Source organism: Clarias gariepinus, chromosome 15, assembly GCF_024256425.1.
Source record: "Clarias gariepinus isolate MV-2021 ecotype Netherlands chromosome 15, CGAR_prim_01v2, whole genome shotgun sequence".
In the NCBI taxonomy this organism is placed as follows: Eukaryota; Metazoa; Chordata; class Actinopteri; order Siluriformes; family Clariidae; genus Clarias; species Clarias gariepinus.
In genome coordinates, this window is record NC_071114.1 from 14,137,776 (window position 1) to 14,163,502 (window position 25,727).

At 37.9% G+C, this 25,727-nt stretch overlaps 1 protein-coding gene across 1 annotated transcript in view; it reads right to left on the reverse strand.

Annotated features, from left to right (window-relative positions):
- Positions 1-25,727, reverse strand: part of hcn2b (hyperpolarization activated cyclic nucleotide-gated potassium channel 2b) — a 39,406-nt gene continuing 13,679 nt past the window's right edge. Inside the window, exons 4-8 of the mRNA XM_053512472.1 lie at positions 21,208-21,426; positions 12,086-12,232; positions 11,744-11,984; positions 6,421-6,585; positions 1-2,858 (exon numbers count right to left, since the gene is read on the reverse strand). Of these exons, the coding sequence (XP_053368447.1) occupies positions 1,969-2,858; positions 6,421-6,585; positions 11,744-11,984; positions 12,086-12,232; positions 21,208-21,426 (1,662 nt within the window). The 3' untranslated portion in view covers positions 1-1,968. The remainder of the gene's footprint in view (positions 2,859-6,420; positions 6,586-11,743; positions 11,985-12,085; positions 12,233-21,207; positions 21,427-25,727) is intronic.

Consider the following 25,727-nt stretch of genomic DNA (forward strand, 5'->3'; position numbering starts at 1 on the left):
TCTTCCTCGCTTTATTGAAAGATGAACCACAGAACAGAAGTCATCCTCAGCCTGAATGCATAGCAAAACCTGTGGCCTGTTTTCTTTACAATATTGAACAGCAATTCAGTTGACCATTGAGTAGTTGAGTAGGATTGCTTCTATTGGAGAAAATGTGGAAGATTTTTATTGCTTTGAAGATTTGCTTCAATTTGGCAAACAGGATACAAGACTAGGGAGATTGTCGAATATCTGGAGAAAAAAAAAGTTATCTTGCAGTGTTATTGGGTCATATGTATTTTTAGGTGGTAACAAACCAACCAGCAGATTTAACAGTTTTACACTTTAAACATCATACATAAGGGTAAAATGGGGATGTTTTAACAGACCTGTCTTACAGGGCTAAAATATAAAATAAAAAAAAATCAAGCTGTAAAAATAGATTTACGGGATTTAAAAAAAATTTATCCATGTATCCAGACATTAGCTGCTCCCAAAGGTCATGAACAAGACAATGCTGGCTTTTATTACCCTCACAAAGGAAGCCTCTACACGACACATTGTGAGTATTACATGTAACAGGCCTTGACCAGCGACAGTACTAAAGCAAGAGGAAGGGGAGATCTACAAGGGCGATTACAGCCAGCCATTTTTAAACAGTGCAGTGATGAAAAGAAACACATTCGAACAGAGTGGAAGTCAACTTAAGGAGTACAGAGAGTTGGTTATTCCATGAAGCCACAAAGATAGAAGGTATCGCATGAGCATAGAAAGACTCATTGTTGCATAATACGTGCTTACATGTTTCACTGGATATAATTACTAAATCATTAGCAGCAGATATCTCCCAATCGATTCACATAACCTTGCCTCTCCCCTTGCAATACTAAGGAGCATTTTGCAAATAGTAGCCCATATGACTTTTCTTTAGAGTTAATACAGAGTGAGTGCACATGTGGTATGCTGCTACATCCTTTATACGTTAATTTTAAATATAAAACCCAGTCTAATATTTTCTGGCTTAGCATATTAGTTCCCTCTGATATCCACATGTGATGTAACATCTGCAAACTCATCTGGAGCCAGAAGTGCAAAAGCCATCAATATGGGGGAAAAAGTATTTACAGCATTGTTGGTTTCAAATCTGCAGTGTAACCTTCTACCTACATTTCTTGTTTCCTCTGGAAATAACACCCATCAATTTTTTTTTGTTTTCTTTCTTTTTATAGTTAATAATAATAATTTAATGTAGAAATTTTTCATGGGCTATAAATATGAACAAATAACTGTTTTTATATTTAAAACACACTCACAGACACACACAGGCTTGCACAAAAATATGGCTTCTAAGTGAAAATCAAGGCAATGAAAATGTTTCCCTTTTTTCATTTTAGTTGTTTAAATCTGCAGCTCTTTTTTTCTGGCAAACTTCAGTCAAAAGGGGAAGAAATCGAATCCATTTCTGTACTAATTACGCTCTTGGTCAAAGAAACCGTTCTTGCATTTTCTGTAGCAGTTTTAATATTGCTCAGTCGTAAGTAAAAACACTATTAACTACCCACTCAAAGTTGGGAGGAGGAGATCAGACGTCGTAATTAGACACGTCACCTTTTCCCATGTTGCATTCCACTCTACACTGTATTATTAACTACCGTGCACAATAGGGAACTGATTCTCGCAATGTTTGAATACAACCACAATAAAAGTAAGCAATTATGAAGAGGCAAACTGTGTGGAAAGAAGCTACATTGATATTTATGTTGGTGGGTAAAACAGAAACCTCTCAGTGATATTAAAATCTTCAGCTTTACAGACTTTGTATGGTTAATAGTATGCTGTCAAGTCTGGCAGTTCTAGTCACCTCCCTATCCCACCCCTTGTCACAATTTGAACCATGTACATTCTTAAAGTAAGGTCCAGGGCATGACACAGAGTTGAGAAATGTCCTTGCAGAAGGAAAAGATACCTATACACCCAGCTCCATCTAGGTCACAAATTGGAAGATAATCTAGATCTAACGTGATGGTCCGTGTCTGGAAGGCTGACTACAGAATCTTTCTTGGGCAGTCCCGAGTCCTGGCTTGGTCTCATTTGTGGTAATGAGGCAGGTGGGAAAGCTCCCACAGACATCTGGTGCTGAAGTGTCATCCTGGGAGGAATGGCAGCTCTTAAGCCTGTAGGTCCCGGGAGGTTGTGAGGTGGTCCAATAGAGCTGGAGGAAACTCTCGTTGACTGGGGTGGACTTGGGGCAGCCGGTTGCATGGCATCGTGGGGCAAAGATGGTTGGGAGGCAGAGAGGGCCCTAGCATCCTGGGTCATCGCACTCCTAGGAACAGTTGCACGGTGTGTGGGGCTGGAGATATGCTGCTGTGCCAGAGAGAGCTGGGAGCCTGTTGGAGCACCCATAGGGCTGGAACTGTATTGACATGTTCGGCCTCCAGTAGCCAATGGGCTCTGAACCGGTGTGCTGCAAAACGCAGAGGGCAGAGCAGTGATGGAGAACTGTGAGCCTGGAGGGGTCTGCTGGGTCCCAGGGCTGGAGAGGCTTTGGACTACCTGGAAACGGCGCACCATGCGGGGAGACTGAAGAGCTCCATGGGCTGCCAGTGGGTTGGCCATCTGTGGACAGAAACTCATGGCTACAGCCTGCTGCAGGGTGGCAATGGCAGAGCCTGTTGGAGGTTGATTGGAAGAAGGAAACATGGTGCTATGAGTAGATTGAGTGGCCGACATGGCTCTGGGTCTTTGCAGGTCCACTAATTTCACCATTTCCCGGTCATACTTCACAATCTCCTGAATTAGCTCATTCTCACGATTGTTGAAAACTCCAGAGTTCAGGTCATGTTGAACTTTGTGCATCAGGATGGAGTTCTTTTTGCCTGGAAATAAAGAGAAACAATTTTTAATTAACATTCTCAGTTGCAATATATCAGGTTATGTGGTAAATATACAACTACATATCCTCCTGAGACCCAGCAATTCATTTTTGTCCTCTGTGAGAGACATGATACTGTGGTCTTTATTTCAAACCCCATACATGCAGTGTGTTTGTGTCCTAATGTACTGGAAAGAGTACATACTGGGCTTTGTGTTGATGTCACACAAGTGGGGCTGTGGCCAACAGATCACATGTTCTGTCCGGCAGCGATTGCAGCAAGCAAATTTTATGGAAGTAAAGGGTTTAAGTGATCAAATCTTTAAATACAGCATGTGGTTATTTTTTCTTATGATATTGTTTTTTTATTTCTGGAGGTTTTAACTACATTATATTACAATTTTATAAGGGCGTGTTAATTTTAAAATACACATTTTACTTTATGTGCTTTGTAGGGGACAGTGGGTTGCAGTGGGTTGCTGACCCTGTCTTAAATATCCCAAGCTTTATACTGTATGTATTGGGCAGGAAAGACAATGGTGCCCATTACTGCCAATGCGATAACCAGGGACAGATTTTTTAAAACTTTGCCAGTCCATCAAATGACCTTGCCATCCTGGATGACCAGAAAAAAAGAGGATGCTCAGTGGAGGGTCAGATCTCTTTTAAACAGAGACCAACAGTAAACAAGGCTCCCTCAATTGATCAAGATCCCTCAAAGCTGGCAAAGATGAGCAAATGATTCCTTTTACAGAGCCTGGGAAACCAAATCTCACAGGTCGCAGGTCCTTTGTGTTTGCCAGTACCAGTGGTTTGGTGCTTAATTTTAAAGTCTACAGGGGTCAAAACACATTTCAGACAAGCAGGTGAGGATTGGAAGAAATGCTGTTGTTTACATGGCAGGGTCACTACCAGGAGGGTTCCACCTATACCTACACCGGTATTTCACCTCTGTCAAAGTGCTCAATTGCTTAAAGGAAAATGCTCTCCTGGCAACAGGGACTATTATGCAGAATCAAATCTTTATCTTTTTTAGATCTGTAAGTCTTAAATGTCCAGTTACAATGAGCTTCAGCAACAGAAGAGAGAGGCGCATCAGAGATGATAGTCAGGAAATCCTCAGAGATTGCTATAACAAAATGGCTGGACAACAAGAAAAGTCCTTTAGCATCTTCCATCCATGGAATAAAGCCTCAGGATATCTACCCAAGATGGTCAACAAAAGACAAGCGTCATGTTACTGCATCTATACCAGTTGTTCTAACAGAGTTTAATAAAAACTTGTGTGGAGTGGACCACGTGATCAGCATCTATTCAATGTCAAGCCGCACAAGGAAATGGACTGTCCGCACCATCCCATGTTGCTTTGATCTGGCTGCCACAAACAGTTGGATCCAATAAAAAAAAAACTTTTCATATACATATGTATCTTGTTAGGGCCAAAGCACTATAACATCAGCACTATGTCGTCATAGTGTGTGAAGCGCCCTATTAAATTTTTTTTTTATTTCATTTTTTTTACACCACCATTATTACATTTTATAAGGACTGTTCCATTGCAGTGCTTAGAACAGATTGTTTTTAATCCACAACACAGCACACAGCACCTTAAGTAAAAAAATAAAATATAATATAAAACTGTAGTGCAGTCTGAACAATAATTACACTGAAATTCAGTGATTTTCATGGGTAACATGTCCAGTAACTATAGGAATGGTAGCATTTGTTTTACTGATGCAAATAAGAACCTCTCTTCAGCTTTTATCCAATACGATACAGGAAGCTTCGTAACAGTGGTGGCTCCACCCAGTGCACTAGGGACAGTCAGGATCTTTTTCCTGGATTTCCGCTGAGTCACTGTGCCACTTGTACTAACATAAGATGGAGCATTTTGCCCTAGCTCTATCCCATCACCCCTACTGCTGAGAGAAAGCAATCCTCCAGGTGGAATGACCTAAAAGACCCCCCCCCCCACCCTCCCCAGACAAGAGCCTAACCATCACTTCCTATTTATGCTCAGTCCCCATCCCGCTTCCATTTCACTATAACCTGCAGTGCTGACTCCCCAGGGTGTCTACTCCCTCCATATCCACCTTTCTACCCTAAACATCGTAACAGCCAGGGGCATGTTCTCATATGTGTGAGCAGATACATTCTAGAGCGTTTTAAATGGTTGTGTAATGAACATATTTTGGAGAAATATTATTTTTATATCTGAAATAAAGCTATCTCTGAAGCACAAATGGCACCAATCTTTTATTTTAAACCAAACATTTCCCAAAACCACATAACTATTAATTTGGCTAATTTTAACCCAGCATCCCTAATGCCAAATGGCCAAATGTTCAAACACAGGAGAGTCCAGAACTCATCTGCTAGCAGAACAGATTTTGCATGGAATGTGGATGCCATGGCAACAGCAGGGCGGGAAGCAGCCATGTAGATGCTTTGTAAACAGCTGAGGTGGTCATGTGACACAGTGACATCAGCAAAACCAACCTTGGGAGACAAGCATGAGATGTAGGGAGGAGGGGTGACACTTAACAGATTTCATATTTGCATACTGTTGCTAGATTTCCATTTTTTTTAAAAGAAGGCAAAATAAGCTCAACTCAACATTGTGCAATTGCCACAAGGCAAATACACACAGATAAAGTACTCATAGTTGGATAATGGATACTGGAACTCTAGAAAGACTTGTTTTGTTTTGTTTTTTATCGGAATAAAAATTCTTCTACAATACTGAATAGTGCTTTGGGTAAACAATTTAATATGAATGCTAACTATTAAGTATATCTGTCCAATGGAAGGAAATGACAGAAAGCAGGCTTTCAAAAACAAACAGGTATTTAAATACATACTATGTATTTAAATGTACTAATTATTCATGTGCGATTGTTCTGTTGTTCATTAGCTAAACTGTTTAAAATAGCTAACTAGACAGCAGTGCAATTGAACAGGTTGCAATTTAGATTGAATATTGTTGGTGGTGGTGGTTCTACTGTTTTTGCAATTCCTATTTTAATATTAATCAGCCTTATAAGTAGTTTTGAGGTCATGTACACCTATGTGGGCAAAATTTTGTGGACACCTAAACATCACAGCTATATATAAGTCTTCTCCTAGACTTGAGGGAAACACATCATTGTCCATCATATCTTGTAGCATTGAGATTTCTGTTCAGGTCCAAGGCTCAAACCTGTTCCTGCATTTCAATGTCCCTGTGCACAAAGTGAGGTCAATAAGACCAATTTGACAGGGTTGAAGTGAAAGAACTTGAGTGCACTTGAGTTAGACTGCATTTAAATAATGAATTCAATATTAAACCAGACAGTGTGAAAGTGCTATCGAACCATAACTATAATAAATACTTTAAAAAAGATTAGCATTTTTTTGACAAACATGAAATTATAATTATTATTTTTTATTTTCCAGTGGTTTTTTAAATGGTGCAATAAGACTACATGTATGGCAATAAAATGCTTTTACAGTAAATTGCTAAGTAAAATAAACAACCCATGTATTGATAGATGGATGATTAGATCACCAAATAAACACATGCTTACCTATCCGATTTAATCTGTCAATGGCCACGGTCTCAAAGGCTCTCCTCATCATTGGATATTCCTCTAAAACTTCATTAAAGTTGTCCACAGAAAGTGAGTACAGACGGCAATAGGTGTCAGCTCGAACGCTGGCTGTGCGTCTTCCCCGAGTCAGCAGGCAAATCTCTGAGATTCAAAGACACTGAGTCAGCATCATATTATAGAACCTTTGTCATAGCTACTGTACATATGTTGACATTAGGCTGGACAAATTGTAGTGTTTTGTTACTTTATAAAAATAAATAAATAAATAAAATAATAATAAAAAAAAACTCATGGGAAATATCTAATGTACTGTACATAATAATTTGTTCCTTATGCTAAGCCCTCTGGTGCATCCTACTCCTATTACTGGCCATTAGGATGCTTCTACAACTTGACTGGTGTCCATCTGCGCCTAAATTAATGAATTTCAAATATTAGGAATGGCACATACCTATCTATATAAGATTTTACTGTAAGTGGTGTACTGTATGTCAGAGTAAAAACCAAGCTATGAGGTCATAGACCTGTAAGAAAGGATTATAAGGATATGAGAAAATATTTTCAGCATTGAAAGTGCATGAGAACACAACAGCCTCCATCATTCTCAAATTGAAGAGATTTGAAGTAATCGGAGGTGAAAGTGCCTTGACAGACAGGTAACCAAGAACCCAAGGGTCACTATAAATGAGATCCTGAGTTCCCTTGTAAAGATGGGAGACTTACAGAAGCATAACCATGACTGCAGCACTCCACCAATCAGGCTTCTATAAGAGAGTGGCCAGACAGAAGCCATTTCTCACTAAAGGTCACATGACAGCCAGCTGGGAGTTTGCCAAAAAGCCCCTGAAGGACTCTCAGACCATGAGAAACAAAATTCTCTGGTCTGATGAAACAAACATAAACTAATTGAAAAATATAGCTCACACACCGATCAACCACCTCATCTCTTTTGCCTCCAAAACAATAATGACCTGTCTGAGACCTGTCTGCCATCTTTCAAATCCAGTATCTTCATCGATCTAAGCTACAGTAGCTTTTCTATTGGATCAGACTACACAGGCAAGTCTTCGCTCCTCACGTGCATCAGTAAGCCTTGGCTGCCCATAACCCGGTCACTAGTTCACAGTTTTTCCTTTCTTGGACCACTTTTGGTACGTGCTGATGACTGCAGACCAGGAACATCCCACAAGAACTGCAGTTTTTGAGTTCTAACCCAGTCATCTAGACATCACAATTTGGTCTTCATCACAGTTATATCAATAACAATATATATTAATTAGCAATATATATTTAAAAAAATTGCACATACGCACATGGGTTTGGAAATAATATATAATGTTTCCTGCATGTTGTAAACCAGGCAGCCAATTCTGGTATGTCTCTGGTAATTATGATGTTCTTAATGTTATGCTCTTGTTCAGAAATAGGCTCCAGAGCATTCTGAAAATGTCCCCCGATTGGCATTTAACAGCCTGCACATTAATTAATACATATAATTTTATTTAGCACCACATTAGCTGGTCTCTGAAGGGGTTAAAAACTGGAGCCCTTGTGCTTCTGGGCATGCTGTTCTTTCTCAAGGTCAAAGAGCCAACACTGCAGGGCTGGAAGGCACCAGCCCAATTATCACTCAGTCAAGACACTTTATAAGTGGGAATAATACAGCTGGAGTGGCCTTGCTTCAGAGTGAGTGAAAGCAGCGCACACTTTCACTGCAGCTTATATTATGCATGATTCTCAATGAATTCTTAATTAGAGCTGCTTATACCTCATATATTAATTTTCTGTAACAGCAAAGCTTCGACAGTAGTTCTGCCTGTAAAAATCAATTAAAGGGTTTATTTTAATGCACTCAGGCTAATAATAATAATACACTTTTGTTTCTATAGTAACAGTTCATTCACAAAGGCTTGAATGATGGCCACAGTGCATGATCAATAAGACTAATAATAACTAGATTAGTAAAACGTGAATGAAACCATTTTTGTTAGTTTGTTTTGCTACAGCTGATGGTGCTGATGGTGTTGGTGTTACTATTCCTGCACAACTAAGTGAACGCTTCTTTCTCAACAGAGTAAATGGGGAATGTGTTTTTCATTCCATAAAATGCAGCAGCAACAAAAGTCAAAGCTTTTTCCCCGCTTGCTGGGTGACGTCAAATCAACGTGGCTGCTCACAGCATTAGAAATAAACAAAGTAAAAGTAAAACTTTACTTAACATGTATATTTATACACCTTATAAATATAAGTACTGTATTAGCTTTAGATTAATAAACATGCAGACACATTTGTTTGTTAAATCTAAAACACTGACTTTACAGTTTGTTTTTTGTAAAAGATAATATGCATCACTCATCCGAGTGATCATCTGGAGATTTTTGCAAATAAATAATAATTAAGCAATATCACATAATAGTGTCGTGCGGGATATCGGCACAGCCGTGGTGCGGTTGTAAGCACGAAATTGCAGACTAAGTGTGGAAAGGCATCACAGTTGTGCTAATATCCAGCACGGTAGCACGACTTTGAGTGTGACACTGCTTTTATAAAACAGTTCCACAACACTTTTTATTAACAACAGATTATGATTTACGTATTTATTTATTTAACGAGGTATTTTGCTCTGCAAAATTGCTGAATATCCTTTCACAACTGCCAAAACGAACTAACTGTGACTGACAGAGCTGGCGATCGAAAGGAGCTGGTGGTGGTGAACAGTAAATTTTCAATAGTTTCACTTTATATTTTTACTTATTCTGCTTAAGAATATCAGCTATGTTCATTTACGGATTTTGGATGTAGGTTTTGTCATGCAGCTGCTTTTCAATCCTCAGTATTGCAGGCCGTACCAACCTACTTTCACCCATGCTGGCAAATGACACCTGTGATGTATAGTGACACATATAAGTTCAATCAAATTACTCGGTCCAATCTAACTGTTGTATAATATTGATTATAGGCCTAATACAAACCAAGATGCTAGAGAATGTTAATAAAAACATTTTCCTGGTAGTATATCAAACAGAGTTAAAACTAACTTGTTACACAGGTTACATCGAAGTACATAGTGTATTGTTCATGCATAGATAAGCGGAGAGGCAGAGAAAGTGCTTTATATTGCTTCATGATTCTTTCATTCTTTAGGAAGTGAAAGGGGAACATTAGCATATGACCTTGACCATCTGCATGAGACATGCATACATGAGTACGTAAGAGTGTGTGTGTGTGTGTGTGTGTGTGTGTGTGTGTGTGTGTGTGTGTGTGTGTGTGTGTGTGTCAGTCTGTCAGACGTGATATCCACAGCTCAGAGGAGATTAATGGTCTTTGTTGCACAGGAAATGAGACCCAGTGTGTATGACTGACTATTATTAAGCATCCCAACTCAAGATTGCCTCAAATTTCCCTTTAAATAATGCAAACATTAAAAAGTGCTAAACTTATGGAAAAAAATAAGACATGTTTCACTTGAGAAGGAACAGTGCTTTTTAAATTCATGGTTTACCCACTGCAAAGTAATTTTCTTACTGTTTTAGCCTTAAAAATGAACTAATGGGTTATTTCAATAAAACAGGTTGCACACACAACAGTGCAGTATTATAACAGAATGAGCATATTGTAAAAAAAAAAAAAAAAAAAAAAAAAAAAATCAGTTTCCTTATCTTTACTACCTAATGACTTTTTTTAAGGAATCTATAAAATTGACATTACAAATGACTGTCGTTATTGTCTGGATCTGATAATTAGGTGTAATTAATTGGCTGTGTGTTTTGAAACCTTGGCCTTCCTTTTATACTAACTGTTTCTGGGCACATTCCCAGTTAAACTGAACTTCTAGGGCTATGAGCCAAAGATGTGGTAAAGAGGATGCATTATTTAATGGATTAACAATTTAAGTATCATCCAGTTGACCTGACTGGTTATTTAAATTGGGTCAAAGTGATTGTATGCAAATGTCAGCATTAATGGCCATACGTACATATATCTCATATAATGATACTGATAGTATCTGAGTATACTGATTTGAGCGTTATAAAAAAAAATGTAGATGGCTACCAAGCAGATAATTAACACTGAAATATGTGCAGTCATTTGGAACCTAAAGCAACAGTTTTAAAGACTACACTGTGTGGGTATAGCAGCCTTTAAGAATTATTTTCTACACACAATATGAAAAGAGCCCAGACAGGGTTGCTCAATGGCCCAACAGTGACAGCTTGGTGGAGCCAGGGAGGGGCTTGGTGGGACTTGACCTGCCATCCTTCTGATCAGTAATCCAGAGCCTTAACCTACAGAGCTATCCACAACCAGCTTGACAGTGACAATAAATTACCTGCCAGTAAGCACATGCATTCTAAGAAAATACAGAATTATTTTATTATTATATGCAATTTGTTTTGCCTTTGACAGCAAAATTGCTTAGAAAACCAAATCCTGTACAAACCTATGTTTTCGTCAAAATTGCTCATGGATACAAGATACCATGAAAATCCTTTTTGTAAATGTTTATGTTATATTATGTTATAATTAAGAAGTATCTAAATGTGACAGCAAAATCATTTAGCTAAATTATTTTGTTAGAATGAATAATATAGACTGGCTATAGACAGAAGGAAATTCACAAAAATTACATTATTACAATTACATAGTATATAATTTACATGATTAACTTAAAATATTACATTATTTCAACTGATGCTACGTTCACATTACCAGCCTGAAGTGACTCAAATACGATCCTTCCTGATTTTTAAAGCCTGTTTGAACGCACAAACCTTATGTTGCTCAGATTAGATCTGAGTCACTTTCGTATACGGTCATAGAATGAATATACTGTATAGCTGATACATGGTCATGTGACTTGAATGAGGATAGGAATTCATGTGGCTTTTTGCGTCTGTGCAGGCATAGGGTGCTGACATCAGTCAATACTGGCAGCATGGGGATTTGATAGCAGTGCTAGGAAAAGCTGTTAAAACAGCTAAAGTGAGGCATTTGGGTATTTTTCCTTTTTCTAGACCACAACAAATACAGCTGACTAACTGCAAAATCCCAGGCATATTTAAAAAAAATTATAAATTGCATGCATTTTTAAGTGTAAATGTAAAGGATGTAAATGTTTCACCATGTGATAAAGATGATCAGTCAAGAGGTGATGTGGACCCGCACCAAGGCAGGGAAAAGATTTTCTTTAATTTGACACCCAAACTGTATTTTAGTTTTAATTTCACTTTATGGGAAAGATCATTACTTATAAACATCATAGAAAGTGGTGTTTTGGCCTACAGTGTATGTTGTTTACCTCCAAAATAAGAGCCATCAGAAAGCTTCATGCCTATGTTGCCTTTCGTAAGGACGCTCACAACTCCGTGCTGGATGAAATACATCTTCTTTCCAATGGTCCCCTCACGGATGATGTAATCTCCTGGTTGGAAGACCTCGAATCGTAGTTTGGTCAGCATGGCCGTCACAAAGTTGGGATCAGCATTTGCGAAAAGTGGCATAGAGGCAACCAGCTTGCGGCAGTTAAAGTTGACAATTTCCTGGTAATGAAAGTTATTGCTGAGCAAAATCTTTTTGTTTTGAGGAACGCATTAGATTAAAATGTAAATTGTCAGTTTATTTTGATTCATGCAGGACTTACCTCTCTCAGTGGCTCATTTAACTCCTCTAAAATACTCTCCTCGTCAAACATCTTGCCTTGGTATCTGTGTTCATAGTAATCGTGGATCTTCTGTCGGAAATCAGCGGGAAGTTTGTGGAAGGACATGTATTGCTCCACTTGTTTGTACTGGAGAGAAGAGAACAATAAAGACAGACATATTTGGTTATGTGTGTCAGAGCAGCAGCTTGTTCATTTTCATTTTCCAATTTCCATCCATCTCTTTTATTTACTTGAGCGAGAACCATCCTGGTGAAGATCCTTACATACAGATAAGGCTGAAAAATTAGAAGGACAACATGGCTTTCCTGCTTGGGCTTTGTTACTATGTTAGGAGACATCAGACTGGGTTATTTATGGTAGATGTGATAGACCGAGGAGCATGTGAGATTGTGATGGTAGTGAGGCACAAGTGAAACAGCATTCTCCTGTTGCTAGCCTGATAAAACTGCTGGAATATTTTAAGATGCAATAAATCTTAATGTTGTACACAGGAAAATATTAAATTAAAATTGCATTTATAGTAATCAGTTTACAATTAGAGAAGGTCATGAACAATCTCAGTGTGTGAACCCTGAGTTGGCAAAGCATTTAACATTTCAAATTAAACATCCTTACAAATTTTCCAAAAATCTGCACTTGACGTCTGATTTAGTGAACAGGTATACTACTTGACTCAGTAAATCCCCTCTTTCTACAGCTGGCGTTATGGTGTGAGTAAGAACATTACTAAGCTTTGTTCTGTCACGCAAAACTGCGGCAATCACACACACAGAGGTGAAAGGTCAGGCCCTCGAGCCCTAATCTGTTTCCTTTCGTGAGGTGTAACTTCTTTTTTAAGCAAAACAGAAACACGACTGTTTTTAATGGCTGAAAATAAGTAAATATGAAAACCAATTATTGATTGGAAGGAAGAAGGTGTGAACAGAGTGATGGAGCAAAAGTAGTAAGAAAGATGGAAGAAAGGAAGGGGAGACGAAAGGAAGGAAGGAACAAAGGGAAAATTAAAGGAGAAATTAAAAAGGAAGGAAGCAGGGAAGGAAAGAAGAAGAAAATGGAAAAACCAAAGACCAAAGAGGGAAAAAGTAAAGAATGGAAGGAAAAAAAGGAAGCAAAGAAAGGGGGCATAGGAAAGAAGGCCAAAAGGAGAGAGGTAAAAAAATTAATGAAATTATGTAACAAAGAATTTAAGTAAGAAAAGGCTCTGCATACTGGCAAGGTATGGTTTTAGGTGATATTTCACTTCTTTTCCACAATATTTTTATTGTTTTTTAATCAGAAACATAACATACAAAATGCACATGAATGCAAAATGCTTCAACAACAGTGTTACCTTGGCATATGGAAGCCCCACCTTGTGAATATTCGACCTTGAGAACTGAAATCTACCCCTGCATGAGAAGCATTTACGGCGTATGAGCGACCCAGGCGGTCATGCATACTTCGGGTAGCGCTTACCTCCGGTAGCCAAAAGCTTTTTGTGTTTATTTTATTTTGTGCAAGATTTAGTGAAAACATAGCACAATGTGTCCCAGAATGTTCACAAGGACGAATAAAGCAAGAATGGCAGGAATAAAGCAAAGCCACTTTCCCCTTTGTTTTTGAAGCCAAGGGGAATCATAAATTAAGGTTAAGTGATGTTTACTGTCTATTTATTTAGTATTTTATTCCATTTACATGTCTTTTCTTAATGTTTTGATTGTTTTTTACAAGCAAAAGTATGATTATAGTGTTGCAAATTGGTAATATTGGTAGTATTTTATGTGTTTACATTATTACCTATGGGAAGATGTGTTTTACAATACAAAACTTAGCCTTAAGAACTCGCCTCTAGAATGGAATAAATTTGTATGGCGAGGTACCACTGTCTATCAGATTCACATGACATATCAGTGAAGAAGCGGCATGCTTGTACAATCTTTTAATAATTTGCTAACCGCTCACAGACCAAATGACAACCTTTCCCCAACTACAAGCCGGCCTTACGTCTATAAGAAATGGTCTTCAACTAATGAAAAGTAGGTGTGCATCTATTTATATGTACAATGCTGGACACCAGGCATATTTAGAATAGAAAAAAAGTAGGAGAAAGGAACAAAAAACGAGAAAAAAATAAGTTTTGAATGCAGGGAAAGGAAGAAAAAAAACGAAAAAATAAACAGAAACACAAAACCAAAAAAAAAAAAAATCAGTACACAGTTAAAAAGAGAAACCAAACCATTAATTTAACTTAAAATATGTCAAACTTGAAGTGCTACTTCACCTCCACTTACAGGATAGACCTGAGTGTTTGCATTTCAGTGTGGCACAAGTGACCAAAGTGGCATGCAGTACAACTCAACAGAGAACATGTATTGATGAAACTTTTCATTTGTTGTATTTTATGTTTTTTAACCGGCTTCTTCACGACATAACTGCATGTTATAGATGAGGATACTTAATGTTTCCTAATAGCTTGTTTCCTAAGGAGCACATTTCTAGGAAAGCTAATGACACATTCTTGGTTTAAATACTCATTTGCATTAAACAAATATATGTGGGCTCACAAAGGGTGCATAACACACACACACACACACACACACATTTCTTATCATCTCCTCTAGATCAGGGAGAGCTGATGTCAGGAGGTGAAATGCGGGAAATCTCCTAAACAATTTTACAAAACAATTTCACAAAGCCTTTTGTTTCTGTAATCCACATCCAATCCTAATCTAATTAAATCTCAATTCATTACAGTGGGATAAGACTGAAATAAGCTAAGAGGCTTCCAAACGCCCTTCCTCTTTATCCACTTGCCCTTTAGCTCTGTACGCCTGCTAATCCCTCCGCCGAGCTCAGAAAACACAAAAAGTTAGAAGTTCGTTTTTTTTTTTACAACAAACAAATGTGTCCGATGAGAGAGAAGTGTCTAAAATAATCAGTAGCTAATGAAAGGAGACACACTGCTGCACTAACAGGCATCTTTATTCAAGCACAGCTGAGTTTTTCATCAAGCTGGACAAAGTCTCTGTAATTTACTGTTTGTCGCTCGTAATCAGATCAACATATGTTTCCCTCTTGTGTGATAGATTCAATCAGGCCTTAATGCAATTACATCTCATCCTTTCTTCTCCTCTTTTTTCTTCTCTCTCTCTCTCTCTCTTTAGCGATATAGTGAATTCTTACCACACTTTTATCTGGGTTTTAATATTATTGCCAAATAATTGCTGAAAGAACAAACAAACAAGGAAAGAAAGAAAGAAAGAAAGAAAGAAAGAAACCTGAATCCTGTTTTAGTTTATTACACATTCTCTAAACTTTTTGCCTATTTGATTATGATCTGCATTTCGATTTCAAATTCCTATTAATTTTACGAACTTAAATATTTCTTTTCTGTTTGTCACAGTTATTTAGTTATTTTTAATGCCAGTTAACTGCGTGATACATCACTACTGAATTTAGGCTTAATAATAACATTACTTATGCTTGTTGCCATGGTTACAATCCAACAGGTTTCCATAATGTAGCGTCAGATTTTATTTAGAAATGTAAAGAATTAATACACACCTGCCAGTGACTCAGAAAGGAGTATTTTTCTTGTCCGTAGCAAATATCAGCTTGTGTTGTGTACCATGTAATTTGCTTTTTAGCCCTGACCACACTTACTGAGGATATGAATGTTTTCAGACCAGCCTGACAGTGCTGCGCTGTCACCATCTAACACTTCTTATACAATAGGTTAAGCTTACTTGCTGCAATTATGATTACCTTCTTTATCCTCCCAGTATTACATATTTACATGAAACCCATCTGGCAACCCACTCCTGGCAACATCCATATCATAGCAGTGGAACTGCCCACATATCAGAACCTATGGTATTATGATCCAAATGAATTTTACATCTCTTGTTTATGAGATGTACAGCTGACCTTTGGCATGATTGATGGCCTGATGGATGTCAAAACCATCTGTCTCAAGAAATGACATGCAATCAATGAGATCTCATAAAATGATGAGACATGTATCTCATCATTTTATGTCACTTATATGAAATACCTGGCTAAATTAAAAAAAAAAAAAAAAGTCTTTCACACCTGGTGCTCAGGGCCAGCTGGTGCTGTCTTCATTATTCTGCAGGTGTAACAGGGTGCACTTGATTCTATGTCTTCGATGTCCTTTTACGCCATTGGTGTTAATATAATGATGCCTAATTTCAACTTACATTTCAATGAATATCTTGCCTGGAAGATCAGTTGAACTGTAGACACATTGACTGTTACAGCCATGCAGGAAAGAAAATGTACAGTTACCAGTTGTTTTAACCTTTAACACTGGACCCATTTGAAGCACGCTTTTTTTTTTAAGGAAGTTTTTCTTTATTTTTATTGGAAATTATCTAAATCCATTAAAAAATACTGCCCATGATCCTTCAATTAAACATATCATAGCACACAACACTTTTGACCTCCTGGTCTATAGATGTAACTGGTTTACACTCGGAGTACTATTAACATCTGAGAGCATTGTTTTATTAAGTCCTAGATGTTAAACTGTTATAATGAAACGAATGAAACACTTCAGCAGTGCTGAAACAGTAAACCCAAACCCAAAGAGTTTTATTATTATTATTATTTTAATATGGCAATTTATTAATTTATTAATGTATAAATATTCATTAGTTTATTGATGAATTTAACATTGTAGAATGTGTAGGTTATTTCCTGTTACTGTTTACACTGCAGCAGCTATAAACATTCAGTTCTTTTTTCCTTAAGTTAATAAGACTCCGACACTCTGTTGATCACTGTTCTGCTGGAAGTCCCAGTTGCAAACCAATTTAATTTTCTGCATTATGTCATGAGTTTTTACTTTGGTATTTCTAATTCAATTCCCATCATGTTATCTATTACCCAAAGTGTAAAGTCCCTTTATCAGCCAAATAACCCAACAATATAATGCTACCTGCACCATGCTTCACAAATGGGATGTTGCTCTTCAGAGTACTTGGAGTACTTGGCTTCAGTGCAATCTGTGCCACCATGATCAAGGACAGTGAAAGACAAGAGTCTGGCAGTGCTTGAAAATTTAAATCTGTTACAACTCATGTCTTAAAGCCACTAATTGGAGAAATAAACTTATAAGGTAACTACAAGTACAGTAGGCAACAGCAAAATGTATATAACACATGCAAGATTTAAAGTTACACATTAAATTGTGGCAGGAGAGACAATGTCTTTATAATGTTTCATCACAAGTCTTTTATGCAGGACCAAGTGAATGCAGTGTGAAAAGAAATAGAGGATGAATTACAGATTTTAGGTGTATAACTGGCTAATTAGCTCTTTTTTATTGTGTATTTACTGCCATTGTCAATGTGAAAGTATTTCATGCTTTGCATTTGAACTAGAAACATGAGCTGGCTCGCTTTACTTTATACAAGTCTGCCAAGATCTTATTTATATTTTACTCATCTTGTACAGTCTGACGATTAATCATCCCCCCAAAAAAGACTTGGCAGTTATAAAGCACAAAGACACACTCTCTCACCATAGGCTATTTCACTGCCTATTTCTTCCAGTCAAATTTGTGTATGTAATTTTTTGACCTACTTTATTTCTGATAAAGGTGGAGTATATCAGAAGGTATATCAAGGTGGACTACCCTGCTAAAAATTTTTATATAATTCTTAAAGAAGAATATTCCATAGATGTTGTACACGAATTGAATAGAAATCCTATTTTAGTCGCCAAATTATATAGCAAGCAGTATATAAACACAAAATATTTAGCAAGTATAGCATGTTTCAGTAGAACTGATAAAGTCCGCAAAGTTCAGTAAATTAATGCAAATTTAGTGGAACCGGTTCTACTTTAAAAGAAAAAACATTTTATAAACCAAGTAAAAGATGTATAAAACATGCATGTCTATGACATTCTATAGAACTTAATCATAATTCTGGTTAACATGCGTGTCATAGCGGCAGTTCTATAGTATCATATTGCAGATCTATAGACTTCTGTTAAAGATATAGAGCATGCATTTCAAAGCATGCATTTTAAAGCATGCATGCATATAGAGCATGCATTTCAAAGCATGAAAACCAAGAGTTGTTTTTTTCAGGGTGGTATACCTTCTAGACACATTTTCTGGGAGCATTATGAACAGAATAATTATTAAGGAGCAGTCTGAGGAGAGAGTAATGCTGTTACATAACGTTGTGTGCTATATCTGTACCGGGGAATCAGGAAAGCACTGTACAAAACAGTGGAGGACTGATTAAGCAACGAGGGACATTCTGATCACAAGTGTGAAAACTGGGACCACACAGGAACTCTCATAATCAACCCCCACCCCCACACACACATGTAAGTGAAGTGGAAACTTGCACCTTCAGGCCATTCCAGGTTATAGATAGGAGGCCGTAGCTATTTATGTCTGTTTGTATATGTGAGTAGATATAAAGACATGCATACATGCAAGAGTGTAAAAGTGTGTAGAACGTACTGATATTCTCACAAACCCAGCTTTGACGTGCACTCACCAAGCCTGACTGTTTATCACCACATACAGTAACCAGAAACAAACATGTGATGTCAAGTAAGATGTCATGCTTTTTTTGTTATTGGGTCTATCGATTTGCCATATCTAGTGATGGCCAAAAGTATTAATACAACATATGTCATGTATTATTGTCCTCCCTGTGCACAAACTAGGTGATGTCACTAATTAGTTCTAGCCTGAAGAGTTGTGCTAATTAGAATCAGCTGGCTTAGTTAATGAATGGAATAAATATGCGGCTAAAGCTAGGGAATTCTCAAGTGAACATGACTTTCAGAAAGCAATCAAGCATGCATGGATTGAGCAACTGACCCCAGAGTACTGCAGACATCTTTTCTAACCTATGTCCAGTCGGATCCGGCGGGTTTTGAAATATAAAGGGCTTCATACTAAATATTGGTTGTTGTAAAACGATTTCATTACCAAAATCACAAATTAATCTTATTATCTTTAGTGTCGTTATTTTAAAATTCTGAGAATGCCCTTAAAACACTGAATTTCACATTTGGCTCAATAATTTTGAATTGTATAATAACTCATTACACTGTATAATAACTCATTACACTGTATAATAACTTATTTCCTATTTGTGCTTCATTGATATCCAGGAGCATGGTTATTATTGATCCTAGTTTATGCCATAGCTTTCATAACCATCAAATCTGAAAATAATTCCAGCACCAATGGCCGTCGAGCCAAACACACAAGTCCTCAATGTCTGTTTGTTCTGTGTCACAAAAGCACTAACTTTCTCCTACATACAATTCAAATTTTTTTTTTTTATTCATATACCATTTTTAACAGTGGTTATTATTGCAAATAGGCTTTACAGAATCGAGTCAGAAGTATAAGGAAATATCAACAAGTCGTGGGTGATGGTGGCAAGGAAAAACTCCCTGAGATATAATGTGGAATTAACGTTGAGAGGAACCAGACTAAACAGCGAACACATCCTCTTTTGGGTGATATCAAATACTGTAGCCGAGATTGATTTGCAGTCATATTAAGCACGTATAAGGGTGTACAAGTTAATAACTTACATGTTTACATGCTAATACGCAGTAACACACGTTATCTTGTTCATAGAAAAGCATTTCTCAGGTCCTTAAATGTGTTCCATGGCACTTTTGCCATAACTGTTCATGCATTAGACAGCTCTTTTGCTGTTTGCTGATCATCAGCCTTGCAGAATGATGATTAATACAGAGGAAAGTCTGCCGCCTGCGGGGAGATCTGATGAGCGCTCATGATGGCCCCTTTACTGTTCTATGTCACATTGTTATTTCCGATGTTATCTGAACACAGTCGAGTGGTATTTCGGAGAAACGTACTCTCATAATATTATGTTTAGAAAAGATCTGATAATGCAGATAAAGCTCAATCTAATAATAAAAATGGATGTCAATTACAGAGGCAGCTTCAATTATTCTGAACTCAGGTTAGTGCCTGTGCAAAAGTCTTAGGCACCCTAAGCAGAGCCTCTACTCATGTTAAACACACATCACTTTTTCTATGTAAATCGTATATATAAATTAACATTACCGAATTCTTCCAGTAATATTACATAACATACATACTGTATGTCCAAAAACCTCTTACTGTCTGAATAGCTCTTTTCATATCTGAACTCGATCAGACTTTTCCTCATTGGCAACCTGGTCTGTTACCCTTGGGCTTTCTCCAAAAGAACACTATACTTTTCTACTTCAGAGACATATTGAAGGCTTGTATTATCCCTTTCATTTTAAATAAGTCAATACTACTTAATCGGTATAATCTGTGTAAACAGCACATCCAGATTAATCCCTCAAGCAGCTGCACAACCTGGCAGGTCATCACTAACCACAGAGCTAATCTTCTGTATTTTTCTAGGTTAAATTCTGGGTTCAAAGTAATGCAGAGACTAATGGAACTACCCCAACGTTCTCGGAATAATTTTTGGAATGTAGTGCCCTATTTCCTTATGTAGTGATGCAATAGGATAATCTATGTCTACTTTTCGACATATACAGTATGCATAGCTTGTGTTCATCACGGTCACTATTCACGATATAAATTGATTGCTGGTATTAATAACTTTCCATTAATATCAAAACACTCCAGTTTTTTGACTCACTGGAAAACACAGTGTGCTAATACTTGTTTCTCTATAGATCACACTGTGATCCAGAAAGCATTGATTCTCTGTTTAGGCAAGAAGAGCAGAAAAAGGGCTGGAAAAGAGCAGGATCAAAACAAACCACACTGAGATCTGATAGGATGCCAAATGGTTGGTGACATGAGGAGATGAGCTGCAAAGCGGGGACACTGCAGTAAACAAACCACCAGATGCCACTATAAGAATCAAAGCGCTACCCATTAGTGCGGCGGGTGGTTCAGACAGGAGGATTGCCAGATCGAGAATACCCAGAGTCCTGTGCTGCATCAATGGTCAATCAGAGTGGACCCATTCTCGCTAAACAGGTGATAGCTGCTGACTTTCATCTGCGAGATCAAACAATAAAAGGCACATAAAACAGTCCCGCGCAGGTGTGTGTTGCACAAGAAAAACAGTTACGTTACCTACCTTTTCCTGGTACTGGCGGCGTGACGAGTCCAGCGACTGGATGAGAGCGGTAGCATGGCCAATAAACATGGCGTAACAGGTGGCTCCCACAATCATGCTCAGCATGGTGAGCCAGATATCAGACATGCTCTCTGGGGCCTGGCGTCCGTACCCGATACACAGCATATGGCTCATGGCCTTGAACAGGGCAAAGGAATACAGCTCGCTCCATGAGTCATTCTGCACAGAGGGAAAAAATGAATAAAAGCACAAGTGGCTGTTAGTTCTCATTAGACATTTATCACTGATCCTGTACCTCTGAGCAGCTTGTTTGCTTTAAAACAGCTCCTGTGACTAGAAGTCTTAAAGTCTGTTATCTTTGTGCAGCTCCACTGTGATAGATTCATTATCCCTATTCTCTGTTTCAGCCAAAAGGCAGCCAAGCAGCATAGCAGTGTTTATCTCTTCAACCAGACTTATGTTCTGGCCTACACCTTCCTCCAACTCTCTTTATCTTTTATTTGCATATGACTTTCTGCTTCTTGTATCCGTTGTGCCCCCGTATCCCCCACCCCATCCTAATCCGTCTGTAATTTCTGTCGACTGACCTGATGCATTCTACACACTTCACCATTTGTATTTAATTTACCTGAGTGCAGCATTAGTCGAGGGGACGAGAACACAGTAGTGAATAGAATTGACTTTAAATAAGAAGAGATACTGAGTTGGAGGGAGAGGGCAGACACTCAGAGGAGCTGGGTTGATGGTGATGAGATATTTAGAATTCTGATAAATTATATATTTCAAATAATCATTTGAAAAAGGTTTAGGTGGGCCTGGGAAACTTAATCAAAAGAACTAAACATCATCAAAATGATTGACCAGATAAATAAGAAATAACAAAAAATGAGGAAAGCAGTCACAAAGCAAATAATCATTGCACTGTGCTTAAAGTCTTCTGTAAATGTCAATCAGTTTTATGCCTTCATTCACAAGAAATTTCATTTCATTAACTGCAATAACACTGTCAGACTCTGTTGCGATTCATGTAGCCTGACATGGTAGTACCACACCTTTCACTCACCAGCACAACCAACAGGGTGCAATCAGATTTTTTTTTTGCTCATTTATTGTCTGCTCTGCGACAAGTCCCGTTTTGTCTTGAACCCCTTTGTATTTAATGTTATGAAAAGTCTATAAGACAAATTAAGCCAGAATGTTGTTGCCTCATTAGACCAATGTTTCCAAGAGACTGAAAATCATTGTCTACTGTCCTGAAGACTTCGCCGTGGTGGACCCAAGGCTGACTGTTACAGTACAAAGCCCTGACACCAGAGACTTCTTTGTGTAAAAGTTAGATAAAACACTCGCTTATAAAACACTCACTTACTCATCATCTGTATCGCTTTATTCTGCATACAGAACATCTCAGGAGACTTAGAGCATGAGGCAAGGTACACCCTGGACCATTACAATGGATCACATGCACACATACTCACGTTTACATACTATGGGCAATTGGGGAAGACCAATTAGCCTAATCTACATATCTTTGGACCATGGGAGGAAACCCAGCAAGCATGGGTAGAACATGCACACAGGCCTGAGGTAAGAATCGAACCCAGTAAAGGACAAAGTAAGATTTTCTTTTGGCTAAACAACAGCATAAAATCACATGGATTTGCAGGATGAACAGATTGCAAATAAAGCTGTCAATGTCCAAAAACACTAGATACACTATTCAGCTAATAACATCATAACTGAGATAAAAGTATTTTTCTGAGTAGTAGTGTAGCATGAATAAATATTGCATTCTCTTAGAAGATGTATATTTTTAATATGTAAAGTTATGCAGGTATGTATATTCTCGTCGTTGGCCTAGCGGCTTTGTTGGCTAACCTGAGCTGCATCCCGTCTTGTCCTCACACTATTGAAAAGCTGTAACTAATAAATCGTCCTTAAATGAGGTGACATCTGAAATGTGGGGCTACGGTTTGCACTCCACTGTTTGTTTACTATTCCATCCTCTTGTTTGATGGGCAGCCGGGAAATAGCTACGATCCTCTTACTGCTATGAAAAATGCTGAGCAGTCCAGACTTTCATTAATTTGTTCCAGTTCATTCACCAAAACACTTACAATGGAATAAGAACCAGGGTTGACAATGTGAGTCTAACAAATCTCCATCCAAGGAAAGATGTCCATTGTCATAATTGTAGAAAGCCTACTGGGCACGTGGACTGGGCACATGAAGCCATCAAAGACAGAGAATCCAGTCCTATCCATGTAGTCTGGATGGAAGGTGATTTCACATTTGCAGCATTTTTTCCTTTTGAATTGATTTCTAATATGTTTTCTGACTCAATGCACTTCCTTAGGCAGGTCAGAACCTAGCAATATCATCGGTATAAACAATTACCCATGGTATTACCATTCTGCTAGTAATCAAACACTAGTGAAATTCAACTACAGCAAGAAATTGAACTGACTCTCAATTGGCACAACTACAATGAATGAACCATACATGACACGTTAAATACGCAAGATGCAGCATTTTCCTGTAGATTTAATCGAGCCACAAATTGCTACTGTATTTGAGCCAAATGACAGAGCTGTAGTGCTATAGAAATGTGATACATTCTGTTTTTTTGACAGAAGGAGAGAAAACCTTGAAGCGACGCACAAAATGTTTTTAAATTAGTTTAAAATTTCATAATATAATAATTTATTTCATGCTGCACAGCAAAATTCCCAATGCTAAATTAACACCCATGATGTTGGATTAACTCTTTATAGTATTTATTAGCCATTCCATACTCGATCATCAGTTTGAATAAAAGAATCAATGATCAATTAATAGTCCACATTGCAGTACAATGCTTCCTGCATTTTCCTGAAAGTCAATCCCACCATTTACTATTGCTACACTCAGAGTAGATTACACATGTGCATATCAACTAGGATTATACTTATTAACAAATATAATAATGTTACATCATGCAGCTGTCAAAGCAGAAGTTTATCCTCTGCTATTTTACACAACTTTCTTTACACAAAATTTTACACTTTTTTCATGTTACCGTTACACAGCAGTTGCCTGGATGTGCAGAAATGCCTTTTTTCGTAAAAGACCACTTGAAATGCACAGGAAATCGACTGATCATCATCTATAATCAATGATCGTCCCATCAATAGTGTTTATATATGTCCAGCTGGTCTCAAATGAACTCTAAAAGTGTTAAACGGACACTGGGGATTTTACTGTGTGGCTCCATGTTATCAATACCCTTTTTTCTCCCTATAAATTCTACACTTAGTAATGTTTTCATCACCATCTTCCAGCACCAATTAATGAATGTACTTAAATAGCCTGCTTCTTAGCCCTATACTCCCCTCAGCCAGTTTTTTGTCTGTTTATATGTTTTTGCTTGAGTGTAAAACCCGAAAGAAATCTAATTTCATTCAAAGTGAGACTGAGCAGATCGACTGATATGTGTGAAAAAGACAAACAGTGTCAGCAATGCATGTGTAGCGCTCGATATCTCCTTTCAAGTGCTAGCATGTTTATGACAATTCACAGCGCTGGAGAGAACTGCTGCTATCTTTCCCAATGCATTTTTTTTCCCACTGGAGATGGAAGAATAAACAGAACATCGAAAGCTAAATACTGAGCAGTGAAGTTTCTGTGAGGTCCACCAGGCATGTGCAAACAAACCCGAACTAACTGACATTAGGCCTTTGTTTGTTCATGTTCTGTAACCGATCAAGCACACACAGTTGAGATCCATTCATATCACTTTTAGACCAGATGAATTTGATTGATACATTTATAAGTATATAATATAATGCTTATATATAAACAGAATAATAACCACATAACTGATTTAAAAAGATGCTTTCTAGATGCTTCCTAGAACAGCTATCAGGCTGTATGAACTTATGCCAAAAACTTAATATGTCATTTACACAACTAATGCATCATCCCTCATTACTGATGTAGCTGTTAGCTAGGATCAGCAATAGAATAATATGCATCCATATAGGTCTGTCAAAATTGAAAGCCTCTGCACAGGACTAAAATACTGAAAAAAACAAGCAATGTCCATGTTTCAGCAGCTCAGTGAGACACTGCAGTAGTAATTGAATAAATAAAGAGGCCTAATTAGGTGTAATGGACGAGGATTCTTCTTGTTTTTTTCCTACTGGACTGTTAGGGTGGGAGCCGAGGAAAGAACTGTTTTTTGGAATTTATGAGCATAATGTAGGTGGCACGGGGGTATAGTGATTACCACTGTTGATTTGCACCTTCAGGGCCCAGGTTTGATTCCCATCTCTGTGTGTATTTTGCATGTTCTCTCTTTGCTGGGTGGGTTTTCTCCCACAGTCCAAAGACCTGCAGATAAGGCTAATTCTTCTTCTTTGTCTTTCGGCTGTTCCCTTTCAGGGGTCGCCACAGCGAATCATCTGCCTCCATCTAACCCTATCCTCTGCATCCTCTTCTCTCACACCAACTAACTTCATGTCCTCTCTCACTGCATCCAT